The following is a 13,594-nucleotide window of genomic DNA, read 5'->3' as shown; positions in this document are numbered from 1 at the left end:
TGTTTGTTTCAAATACATAATAGCTGGATCTAAAGTTTCTTGATTTATTTCTCCCATCCAGGTGCTAACCAAGCCCTAACCTGCTTGGCTATAGACATCTTTATCTACTTCTTAAGAAATACTTTGACTTTGCAATAGTTACAAGTCCAGGAAAAAAAAAACTTTAAAAATATCGGTTTAAGTATGTGAAGTGATGAACATAGCCAAAGATAAGTCTGCATTTTTGGAGAGTAACCATAATGTTTAGAAGCTGTTCTTCAGAGGGCCTTTGACTATAGATACTACTAGATAGTGCCCCCTACTCCACCCTCTCTCCCCATGAGACTTCTACTTTTACTTAAATATTTGCCCAGGACTTCATTATTACTGTAGTTTTTACTTTAATGAAATGTTTATGGGTTTGAGTATCATATCTGCTTCTGTATAAAAACAAAGATGGAAATATTTTTTTAATTACCTAATTCTCAGGCCTTGCTATAAAAATAAAGGACCACCAATCTGCATCACCTAAATGCTTGTTTAAAATGCAAAATACCAGGGAGTAAGTGTATTTGGCTAGTTTATAACTCTTTTTCATGGGAGGGACAAAATTATATGCTTTTCTTTTTTAATAGTATTTTTCTGTCTTTATGCTCCTGAATGCTAGTTGGTTTTTCACAGTAGGTTCTCCTCTTTTTCAAGATATTTGAAGACAAATATATTGTTCAGGCCATAGAAGCCTTTCAAAAGTACTTAAATTTTTATGCAAATCAGATAGAATGTAATTTTCAATTTTAAATATATATGACTATTTAATTTTTATTGCCAGTTTATAACAGTGGTTCGCAAAGCTTGGTCCCTAGATTACTTTCAAACCTGTAAGAAATGCAGATTCAGACCTATGGAATCAGATAAACCAGATTTGGGATGGAGCCAATTTTTTTTGTGGTTTTATGGTTATTTTGGGGGTTTAAGGGGCTGCTACTGAGGATTGAATTCAACAGGCTGGAGCTCTCACTTGCTTTTGTTCCAGGTGGGTGCTGTACCACTTGAGCTACACTTTCTCTTCCAGCTTTTTTTTTTGGGGGGGGGGGGGGTCCGGTCATGGGGCCTGAACTCTAGGCCTGGGCGCTGTCCCTCAGCTCTTCAGCTCAAGGCTAGCACTCTACCACTTGAGCCACAACGCCACTTCCAGCTTTTTTCTTTTTGCTTATGTGGTGCTGAGGAATCGAACCCAGGGCCTCATGCATTCAAGGCAAGCGCTCTACCACTGAGCCACCTTCCCAGCCCTCTCTTCCAGCATTTTTTCTGGTTAATTGGAGATAGGAATTGCCCATACATTTTTGCACAGCCTGGCTCTGAACCACAATCCTCAGATCTCACCCTCCTGAGTAGCTAGGGTGAAAAAAGTGAGCCTCCAGTGCTGGGTAGCAATTATGTTTTAGAAAGCCCTCCAAGTGATCCTGATGCATAGTACAGTTTGGGAGTCATGAGTACAATGTTTCTGGTATAGAAAGTTTTATATCACCAGTTTGTAGTTCCATCTGATTGGGTTTAATAATGTGTGAATGTTGGGAATGGAACACCAAAATAATGAAAATCAATTCTCATGAAGCATACTTGTGGCTTAGCCCAATGAATGATTTAGCAGTTATATGACTAGTACAGTTCAAAGTCATTACACATATACCTATTTACTATGTACATTTGCAGGATTATTTATAAACTTGATATAATCTTAAGATTTTTTTAAAAATTTAAGCAAGCTTGTAAGATGAAAATAAACCTGTTAGCTTGATAGTTGATAAATGAAGCATTTATACTAATATTTAGTGAGTTTTAATCATTCTTAATCATTTTTTTTTGGTCAGTCATGGGGCTTGAACTCTAGGCTTGGGCACTGTCCCTGTGCTCTTCAGCTCAAGGCGAGCGCTCTATCGCTTGAGCCACAGCGCCACTTCCGGTTTTCTAGTGGCTTATTGGAGATGATGAGTCTCACAGATATTTCTGCCCGGGCTGGCTTTGAACCACAATCCTCAGTCTCAGCCTCCTAAGTAGCTATAATTACAGGTGTGAGCCATCGGCGCCCAGCTTCTTCTTAATCATTTTTATAGTAGGCATGTAAACTGTCTGGAGTGACTTGGCTCATTTGCTTTCATTACTGTTATTATCACCTGGTCAAGTATTGAAAGCATAAAAGGATGTCATACACCACCTTTTGGGGGAGCCTATTTTCAGAGACTTTCCACATTAGCAATGAAACTCTTTATAGGCATTTATTCAAAATTCCTCCCTGGACATCTCAATTGGTTTCATTTTCTAGTTTTAGATATGCTACTTAGCTACTTCAGCCATATTCATCCTCATTCACCCTCTTCATTAACCTTCCATATTCTGGCTGGTGAGCCCCTACATCCAAGCTGTATGTGTGTGCGTGCGTGCATGCGTGCGTGCGTGTGTGCGTGTGTGTGTGTGTGTGTGTGTGTGTGTGTGTGTTTCAGGGCCTGGTCTCTGTCCCTGAGCTTCTGTGCTTAAGGCTAGCATTCTACCACTTGGAGACACCAGGCTTTTTGGTGGATAATTGGAGATAAGTCTTATGGACTTTGCTGCTCGGGCTTTGAACTGTGATCCTCAGATCTCAGCCTCCTGAGCTAGAATTACAGGTGTGAGCCACCAGCATCTGGCTGTCAGCTAATTATTTTTTTAAAGTACATTAATTACATCAATGGGTCTCACAATGATACTATGCAAAACTAATTTGATGTAGTTTCATCTGTCAATTCTTATTTTTCCGGGCAACTAGAGTAACATCTTAATTTTCTCTTAAGTCTTAAGGTTTTTATGAGAAGAAAATAGAAAAAAATTAATACCATAAGTAAAATTGTCTATTTTAAAAATTGGACAGAAAGGAACTAAATTACCCTTTCCTTATAGGGGAAGAATGACTTGCTTTCTGGTCTTTTAATAAGCTAGAAGTCAAGAAATAAAAACATTGTTTATTTCAATAAAGAATCAAGGTTGAGTATGAAATAATGAATTTCAGAGTTCTGGGACGTAATTTTTAAATGAATCTTATTAAAATTGACAAAATATACAATGAACTCTAGTTAAAAGCATTTTATTGATTACAATATCAATTCACAGCAATATTTCACAAAGCAACTATACAAGGAATGAACCAGTATATGAAAGATCTATGAATATTGTTAAATTATGGCACATATCCATTTAAGATTTAAAGCTTTAGCATGTTTACTTATATATTAGACATACTACTAACAGTTTATCACCAAGTGTGCAAATACTACTCTAGGTCAAGAAAAACATTTTCAAAATACCTTAAGAGTGAAATATTTTAAGCAACATTAATGACACTAAACTATGGACACCTTTGAGAAAATGCAAATGTTCAAATGCTTGTTTGAAAAGAAAACAGTAAGAGCACCATAGTGAAAGGTGGACTACCAAATATAACCACTCAGATTCTATTAGCCAAAAAATACTGTATGATGTAAGATTTTGCTGGGTACATATAACACTATTTGGAACAATAAGATTTTCCCCTATAATGCTTGTCATAGGTGTATTCACAAAATCAGTCACTGAAAAAGACTTAGAAAAATTTATCAACATGCAAACATATGTTAAATACCACAGAAATTACCATCCATATAGGGCTAACAAATGAGTAGCTACTATAATTGATACTCAATAATATACCACTGATTCTGAAGTAATTCAAGTTAAGGAAAGTGAACAAAACCTTAGGTTTTGTTCATTATGCTACTCTTATATAGTGTCTACTATGGGTGGCTTATTATGTCTAATAAGACATAAACAGTTTAAAGAAAGACAGGTATAGCTAAATTTAATTTAAAACTTTTTAAAATCCTAGCTACTCAGGAGACATAAACCTGAAGACTGCAATTTGAAGCCAGCCTGTGCAAGAAAGTCTGATACTCAACTCCAATTACCTCCAAAAAGCCAGAAGTGGAGCTGTGGGCTACAGTGGTAGACCACTAGCCTTAAGCAAAAAAGCTCAGAGATAGCACCCTAACCCTGAGTTCAAACTGCAGGACTAACAAAAAACAAAACATAAAAAAAAAAAAAAAACTGACAATTGTAAAAAAATTCTTACAAGAACATTCATTGCTAAAACCATGACAGCCTGCCCGGTAGATTGTTTAGTTATTTTTCTCCATCAAGCTAATCAAGAAGAAAGAAGTATTGTGTTATAATTTAAAATCTAAGACATTCACATCAAAGCATAAATTTCCCTGCACAATGAAAATGTGCCAAAGTGAAACTTTTAAGACACTTAGTGTTAATTATTAAGATACCAGTGTTAATTATTAAGATAACAGGGCTGGAGGAAGTAATAAACACAATAGCATATTTTTAGCAATAACATATGAAAATTTCTTTCATATCCCAGAAGCACTACCATCCATTATTTCATGGAGGCTACTTTTGTATCACCATGATATTAACCTGCTTATCCAAGTCAATTAAAATGAAAATTGCTTTTTAGGCTCCCTTGCTCTTGAAATACTAAACCCAAAACTTTGCCTCTACACATTTCGAATTAAACATTAGCTAAGGAGGGACCTTGGATATTTAGTCTGAACCTAATAGCACAATCCCAAAGTTGAGGCCTGTTTATCAAAGTGTGAAATCCTTGGTGCTGTCTTGAGTGAAGCTTTTGGATACCCACCTCATGGTGAGTTCAGTTGTTTTTTGTTTTTGGTGCCAGCAGTACTGGGGCTTGAACTCAGCTTCACTGCCTTCTTAAGCTTTTTGTTTTTGGTCGTGGGGCTTGAACTCTGGGCCTGGTCACTGTCTTTGAGCTCTCCAACTCAAGCCTAGTGCTCTACCACTTGAGCCACAGTGCCCTTCAGTTTTCTGATGTTTAACTGGAGATAAAAATCTCATGGACTTTCCTGCCTGGGCTGGCTTTGAACCGCGATCCTCAGTTCTCAGCCTCCTGAGTAGCTAGGATTACAGGCGTGAGCCACTGGTGCCCAGCTCTTAGCTTTCTTGGCTGGCACTCTACCACTTGAACCACACCTCCACTTCCAGCTTTTTGCTGGCAAGATTTGTCGCCTATGTGTTGCCCAGGGAGGCTTTGATCTGCAATCTGTAGATCTCAGCGTCCTCAGCAGCTACAATTATAGACCTGTACCCAGCTATAATTACACTCTTTTAGAAAAGAGTATGTGCCTTTAAAATTTTAGTCTTCTCAGAGGCAGTTCTTGTGGTATATACCTGTGAGCCCTAGCTACTCAGGAAGCTGAGGAAAGATGAGAGGCTGAATTTGAAGCCAGCCTCTGGGCCACATCACACAGTGAAACTATCTTTAGAGTGTTGGGAGGAAGAAGAGAGAAGCTGGATCACAAAAACCTACATTTTGACATCAATCTGTTGGGGCACATTGTTTAAATGTTTCATAAATGGTGAAAAATAAAAATAGATATCAATAACTGCATGCTCTTGATGCAACTTCTTTACAACTAAACTAGCTATATTTTCAAACATTAAAATCCAAACTACACAATGTAATCTACAAATTATACATTCTTATTTTAGAAAGTCTTAAGCAGTACAGAATTAGGCAATAGCTAACCTGCAAGTAAATACATTTAGCAACTCACATTACTATAAAGCTAGGATTTAACTAGTAAGATGATTGTAGAAATAAAATTGATTACTTTGTCACCAGTCAGTTCTGTGGACAATTAGCCATAAATGTTCAATAGTGGTTGGTTTTCGCCTGGTATGTATGGAAATTATTTTCTTCACAAACTCTAATAACATGAGTTATTTTTAAAGAATTTTAAGACCATACAATTCTAGTCTACATTATGCCTTTCTAACCAGATTATTGCATTTTATAATAATTTTAAGCAGAAGAGTGCATATGTAGGTTGTGTGTGTTTTAAAAAGTAATGGGAGGGCTGGGAAGGTGGCTCAGTGGTAGAGCGCTTGCCTTGCATGCATGAGGCCCTGGGTTTGATTTCTCAGCACCACATAAGCAAAAAGAAAAAAGCCAGAAGTGGCGCTGTAGCTCAAGTGGTAGAGCGCTAGCCTTGAGCTGAAGAGCTGAGGGACAGAGCCCAGGCCCAGAGTTCAGGCCCACGATCGGACCCCCCCCCAAAAAAAAATAAAATAAAATAAAAATAAAAAGTAATGGGAATGTTTTCTATCCCCTGTTGGATAATATGTTCCTTTAAAATATGCCTTATCTTAGGCTGGGAATTTAACGCGGTGGTAGAGCATGCATAAGGCCCTGAGTTTTGTTCCCAGCCCCACAAAAAAAAAAAAAAAAAGATTAGTGAAAAGAAATAAAATGTACATTATCAAAAAGCTGTACTTTATGAAGTGATACAGTTCACAAGCATTTAAAAAAATCCATAGAAATCTTATCCCAAATACAAACATACTCACATATGCCCTCTAAAATATTTGCTTTTATAGTTTGCCTCATTTTATTCTCTAATATCCATTGACCTTAATAAAATTAATACTGATATGTCATTAAATTTGGTGTATGTATCTGCACATACACAAATAAAACTGAAAATTCACAGGTAAAAATTTGTGAGTAGGTTAGGGTTACAGATGATCAAAAGTTAACACAGAACTATCTTAACAGTAACATAGTTTGCTAAGTTACAAAGCACCATGCACCTGTACATATCAGAATAACTCGTAACTTTAGTATCAAGCAAGACTAACAAACTTCTATTGTCAATCATTTACGTTATTTTGTAGGAGAAAAGGTGTCTTTATTTAAATTAGGAAGGTGTGGAATTCTCATAAATACATTACTATTCCATTCATAAACATTGTAAGTGCTTGATAAAGTTCTCTTCATTTTAAAATGGCTTTAGGAATTTTTTGGATTAAAATGAGGTCACTGAAATCTAGATATTCTTTGAAACAAAACCTCTTGAAAACCATTATTTTGTGCTAACGAGAAAAATACTACAGAAGAACATAAAGCTTGAGTGCTTTTTAAAAGAGTTGAAGAACTAGGGTGTACCTTAGTGATAGAGCATTTACCTAGAATTCACAAGGCCCTGGATTATACCCCAGCACTTGAAGAAAAAAAAAAAAGAGGGGCAGAGGGAGAAAATTTGAAGGCACAAATAGTTTACCTCAATTCAGATTTTATCCTCAGTTCATAAAGCTACCTTGTTACAATGATAAATGAATCTCCCAAATTGTTCATGCTGATTTCCTACATCCATTGCCTGATTATGAGCATACCAAAGGATCTGCAAGAAAACGATTAACTCCTCTCAGAGATACGTTACCTGTTAACCTATGAACACTTAACTATTAAGCAATTGAGATCTCTTGTTTGGGTTTGGTTTTGGTTTTTTTTTTTGCGGGGGGGTGCCTATTCTGGGGCTTGAACTTAGAGCTTGAACTCACACTCTTATTTAGCATTTTCAAAAAACTCTTTTAGATTAATAAGCAATGGCAAAATTCAAGGAGACTTCTTTCTTTTTTTTTCGGTTGTGGGGCTTTAACTCTGGGCCTGGGCACTGTCCCTGCACTCTTTAGCTCAAGGTGAGAGCTCACTGCTAGAGCCACAGCACCTCTTCTGATTTTCTAGTGGTTTTTTATTGGAGATAATAGTCTCACTGACTTTCCTGCCGGGGCTGGCTTTAAACTGTGATCCTCATATCTCAGCCTCCTCAGTAGCTAAGATTACAGGCATGAGCCACTGGTGCCTGGCTAGGAGACTTCCTTAAAACACACACACAGAGTACCTCTCCTATCCATTATTGTGCCTTAATTACAAAACTCAAAAACGTGATATTTCTTATGCATACAAAGTTAAAGATGCAAACACATTGACCATCTACTATAAAGTGTTCATTCTATTCCATACTAAGAAATAATTATTCAGCAAAAACTAATCCATCAGTTAACCCAATTCCTAAAATTAATATACTGGTTCTTTTATCTCAGCAGGTACCTTTGTCTTGTAGTTCACTGAAAGTTCCTTTTTACATTTAATAATCTCAGTAGAAAAAAATCTTCACCTGCAAATATAAGGTAGAATTTTTTTCACAGCTCTAGGCTGCAGCATTGACTTCTTCAGATATCAATGAAGAACAAAAAATACATATGACACATTTAATTCCAGATTCTCAGAAAACTATCCCAAGATCCTGTTGCCACAGCCATGCCATCGTCAGTTACACCTAAACAGCTGACGCGGTTGTCATGACCAGCAAGAACACCTAAAAATAAAAGTACAAAGTTAGTAACTGAAGCAAATACACACTTACTTGAAGTATGCAATAGTGAGCACCTGTCACCCCAGCTATAAGAGGGTACAGGTAAAAGCACTGTAGTATTAGGCATAGCCTAGGCAAAAACAAAAATCTTAAGACTCCATCCAAAAAATAAAGCAAAAATGAGTAGGGATATGGACTAAAAATTTCAAGGCCACAAGTTCAAGCCTCAGTACTGCCAAAAATAATCTGGGGTTCACTACTAAATATCCCCATGCTGCTGATCACATGTATGGTGTATATGTGTACACCATTATAGACCGTGATAGACAATTTGCTCCAGGAAAGTTAGAATGAACTTGTGACTTTCAATGAGCATCATTATTCCACAATACTGTGAAATTTGGGAAATTATGTAATCACTTAATCACAATTAAAAAAAAGAAAAACCTCGGGGAAGGTAGGGAGGGAAGGGATGGTAGGGAGAAAACAATGGAGGGGGTAACAATGCTCAATAGGAAGTGTACCTTGCTCATGTAACTGTAACCCTCTGTATAGTATCTTTACAATAAAAAATTAAAAAAGAAAAAGAAAACGAACCTTACAATGTTGGGGTGGGGGGGAGGAGTTGGGGAGGTGGGGCAGGGAAGTGATAGTAGGGGGAAAATAAAGGAGGCAGTAACAATGCTTGTTATGAAATGTACCCATTACTCTACTCATGTAACTGTAACCCCTCTGTACAACATTTTTATGATAAAAATAATTTTTTAAAAAGCCAAAAAAATAATAATATGGGTTCACACCTATGATACTAGCTACTCAAAAGGCTGAAATCTAAGGATATCAGTTCAAAGCCAGCCGAGGCAGACAAACCCAAGAGACTTTTATCTCCAATTAACTAGCAAAAAAATGAAAGTGGAGGTGTGGCTCAGTGGCAGAGTGCTAGCTTTCAGCAGAAAAGCCAACAAGTTTCATATGACAAGAGATCTTGAGTTCAACCCGTCCTACCGCCAAAAGCACAAAATTATAATTATCTAAAATAGGAATATGTTTATCCTGCATTTCTCATGAGTTCATATTCCAATTTTACTACTTTATTTATTCATTTATTTATTTATTGGTCGTGGGGCTTGAACTCTGGGGTTGGGCGCTGTCCCTCAGCTCTTCAGGTCAAGGCTAGCACTCTACCACTTGATCCACAGCACCACTTCTGGTTTTCTGTGGTTTTCTGGAGATTAAAGTCTCACGGAGGTTCCAGCCTGGGCTGGCTTCAAACCTTGATCCTCAGATCTCAGCCTCAGCCTCCTGACTAGCTAGGATTACAGGCTACTTTAAATTTTTTAAGTGTTTTTATTATATTTATTATAGAGCTTAATCTTTACAGAAAACAAAAAATGAAATAAGGAAAAATGATGAAAATATGGGGGTGAAATCTACCAACACTGTACTCATAAACTGATTTGTTAAATGATACACCCTCTGAAGATAATAAAATTATAAAAAATACTGTGGACTGCAGCTGTACTTGTTTGTCCAAGGGGAAACACTTCAAACACTGTCCATGAGGGTTTTGGAAAACTATTTATGGTAACCTCTTCAGGCTTCTTCTTTTTCCTTTTTTTCCACCCCCCACCACCCCACCCCTGCCTTCATCCAGAACTGAGGCTTGAACTCAGGGCCTGGGTGTTGTCCCTGAGCTCTTTTTTGCTTTAGCTAGCACTCTACCACTTGAGCCACAGCCCCACTTCTGGCTTTTTCTGTGATTAATTGGAGATAAGAGTCTCACAGACTTTCCTGCCTGGACTGACTTCCAACTATGATCCTCAGATCTCAGGCTCCTGAGCAGCTAGGATTACAGGCGTGAGCCACTAGCACTGGCTTCATACTTTGTTTGTTTGTTGTTGTTATTGTTTGCTGGTCATGGGGCCTGAACTCTGTGCCTGGACGCTGTCCCTCAGCTCTTCAGCTCAAGGCTAGCACCCTACCACTTGAGCCACAGCACCACTTCCGGCTTTTTCTGCTTATGTGGTGCTGAGGAATTGAACCCAGGGCCTCACGCATACAAGGCAAGCACTCTACCACTGAGCCACCTTCCCAGCCCTGGCTTCATACTTTTTAACACAACTGTATTTGACTTTCTTGGTTTAATAGGTTCCAGGTTTTACTAATAACTACCCTTTTAGAGGTTCTGCAGGTTGTGAACTCAGCATTTTGAGATTTAGTAAATGAACACCATGTAGCTCACAAACGTTGCCGTTACTTGCTCTCATCTTCTCACTGTCCTGTGGGTTTATGTTTTTGTCTTTTAAACCTTTATGCAATTGTTGGAGTTTCTGAGAGAGTATTCTTGATAATCAGAACCCAGTGTGGGCTTATTTACTAACCTGCACGATCACCTTTTAGCGTGTCCCACACATTACAATTAAAGTCATCATAACCAGCTAGCAGGAGGCGCCCACTTTTTGAGAAGGCAACAGAAGTGATCCCACAGATGATATTGTCATGAGAATACAATAACAACTCTTGGTCTGCACGGAGGTCAAAAAGTCGACAAGTAGCATCATCAGAGCCAGTGGCCAAGGCATATCCATTTGGGAAAAACTAGAAGGAAAACAATAAACATCTTTTACAAGGATGTACACACAAAATATGGGAATCAGTGTCATTCATAACAGAGTTGGGAATGAGGCAGATCTGAATTCAAATTCCAAATTTGCTACTTCCTGTATGAGTGATCAGGGTCCTTTTTGGGTTTTTTTGAGACAAGGTCTCCTTCCATAACCTCAGCTGGCCTTAAACTAGTAATTCTCCACCCTGCCTGGGTACACTTTTTAAATATTCCAAGCTGAATATATGATATTTGAAAATACACAGCCCACTCATAGCAAGCATAAATAAATACTGGCTCTAACCCTTACTAAAATGTTTTAAGTAATTTAAATTAATAATTACTAATGATATATGTAAATATATGCATTTATATTCCTAAAGAAATACAAACTGCTACTATAAGAAGTAAATAGGACACTATGTTGAAAAATGAACTTTACAATTTAGGTGGGGGGGGAGGGGTTGTGGAAGTGGGAGTGAAGGGATAGTAGGGGAAAAACAAAGGAGGAGGCAACAATGCTTGATAGGAAATATACTCATTACCTTGCTCATGTAACTGTAACCCCTCGGTACAGTATTTTTACAATAAAAAAGTATTGAAAAAATCAAAAAAAGAAGAAGAAGAAGTAAATAGGAAGCCGGGCGCTGGTGGCTCACGCCTGTAATCCTAGCTATTTAGGAGGCTGAAATCTGAGGATCATGGTTCAAAGCCAGCCCCGACAGGAAAGTCTGTGAGACTCTTATCTCCAATAAACCACTCAGAAAACTGGAAGTGGTGCTGTGGCTCACGTGGTAGAGCGCTAGCCTTGAGCTGTAGAGCTGATGGACAGCGCCCAGGCCCAGGGTTCAAGCCCCACGACCAACCAAAAAAAAAAAAAAACAAATAGGAAAGACTTCATAAAAGATAACATAAACTGGACCCTGGGGGCTCTCACCTGTAATCCTAGCTATTCAGGAAGCTGAAATCTGCAGATGAGGTTTGAAGCCAGCCTTGGCAGAAAAGTCCAAGAGACTTTTTACCTCCAATTAATTAACAAAAAGCTAGAAGTGGAAGTGTGCCTCAAGTGGCAGAGCACCTGCCTTGAGCAAAAAAACCAAGTGAAAGTATGAAGCCCTGAGTTCAAGCCCTAGTAACCACACAAAAAACAAACATGAAACATTTCAATTATTATACAAAACTGGGCAATAAAGAATCTATACAGGATTAGTTCATGAATAATAAATATTTCTCAGATACTGTCACTATTCCACACTGATTTGCTGCTGCTGTTGTTGTCTGTCAGTTGTGGAACTCAAGCTTAGGGCCTATGCACTGTCCCTGTGTCTCTTTGTGCCCAAGGCTAGCACTCTACCACTTCAGCCACAGCACCACTTCAGTTTTTTTGAGTGGTTAACTGGAAATAAGAGTCTCACATGGACTTTTCTGCCCAGGCTGACTTTGAATTTCCATCCTCAAATCTCAGCCTCCTGAGTAGCTATGATTACAAGCGTGAGCCACAAGCACTTGGATGATTTGTCTTTTATAGAGTACTTCATGAATTCATCATTAAAAATTTTACATGTCTCCTTCCATTTGGACTGTCAGTAGTAATGTCTCCCTTTGTAGAAATAAAATTAATATAAACGTCTTTTTGTTGCAGCATTATTTCATGGTTTATCACTTGTAGTAAAAAGTATACAGCAGTTTTAAATTTCTGTGTTGTAAATTTATCTTTCCCTTTAAAGATGCTTGATGAGTAAAATCTTTCCCAGGTTGTAACTGGTTTATGGTATACACTTCTTCAGATTTCATTTTCCACATCTTTATTTTTATCCATCTGGGACTTATTTGATAAACAGCAGTCAGTGTAAAAATCAAACTTAATTTTCTTTTCTTTTGCCAGTCTTGGGGCTTGAAATCTAGGCTTGGGCTCTGTCCCTGGGCTGCTTTTGCTCAAGGCTAGTTCTCTACCACTTGAGCCACAGCACCACTTCTGATTTTTCTGAGTAGTTTACTAACGCACTTTCCTGCCCAGGCTGGCTTTGAACTGTGATCCTCAGATGTCAGCCTCCTGAGTAGCTAAGATTATAGATATGAGCCACCAGCACTTTCTTAATAAACAACCATTCCAGCTATGAATTAATACTTTTATTGATTTGCTGCTCCATAGTGACTATATTCTTGGAAACACCTTTATTGGTTTTGTTCTGTTTTTTTGTTTTTGTTTTTTCATACTAGAAATCGACAAGGGCTATATACATGCTAAGCACTCACACTACCACTGAGCTATACATACCACCAGCCTTAGGGTTTTAAAATAGGTAGCAGGCCACTTTGGAAAGCAGTATGAAGGTTCCTCAAAAGACTCCATATAGAGCTCCCCTATGACCCAGCAATCCCATTTTTGGGCAAGTGATCACAAATAAGACCATACTAAAGTTACCATCACAACTATGTTCACTGCAGCATTATTTACCATAGCTAAGATATGGAACCAACCCAGATGCCCCTCAGTAGATGAATGGATAAAGAAAATGTGATAGATATATATATATATATACATTAATATATATATATATGTATATATAATGAAATCCTATCCCTCCATCAAAAAGAATGACATTGCAGAGTTCAACTCCACAGCACCACATAAGCAAAAAGAAAAAAGCTGGAAGTGGCACTGTGGCTCAAGTGGTAGAGCACTAGCCTTGAGCTGAAGAGCTGAGGGACAGCGCCCAGGCCCAGAGTTCAGGCCCCACGACTGGACCAAAAAAAA

At 38.0% G+C, this 13,594-nt stretch overlaps 1 protein-coding gene across 1 annotated transcript in view; it reads right to left on the bottom strand.

Moving 5' to 3' along the window:
* Positions 1-7,704: 7,704 nt before the first annotated feature.
* Gnb4 (G protein subunit beta 4) overlaps positions 7,705-13,594 on the bottom strand; it is a 45,461-nt gene continuing 39,571 nt past the window's right edge. Inside the window, exons 9-10 of the mRNA XM_042669839.1 lie at positions 10,613-10,829; positions 7,705-8,234 (exon numbers count right to left, since the gene is read on the bottom strand). Of these exons, the coding sequence (XP_042525773.1) occupies positions 8,128-8,234; positions 10,613-10,829 (324 nt within the window). The 3' untranslated portion in view covers positions 7,705-8,127. The remainder of the gene's footprint in view (positions 8,235-10,612; positions 10,830-13,594) is intronic.

This window comes from Dipodomys spectabilis, unplaced genomic scaffold (assembly GCF_019054845.1).
Source record: "Dipodomys spectabilis isolate Male_0828 unplaced genomic scaffold, ASM1905484v1 ptg000506l, whole genome shotgun sequence".
In the NCBI taxonomy this organism is placed as follows: domain Eukaryota; kingdom Metazoa; phylum Chordata; class Mammalia; order Rodentia; family Heteromyidae; genus Dipodomys; species Dipodomys spectabilis.
Note: the sequence above shows the minus strand (reverse complement) of the source record. Positions and strands in the feature narration are given on the sequence as shown.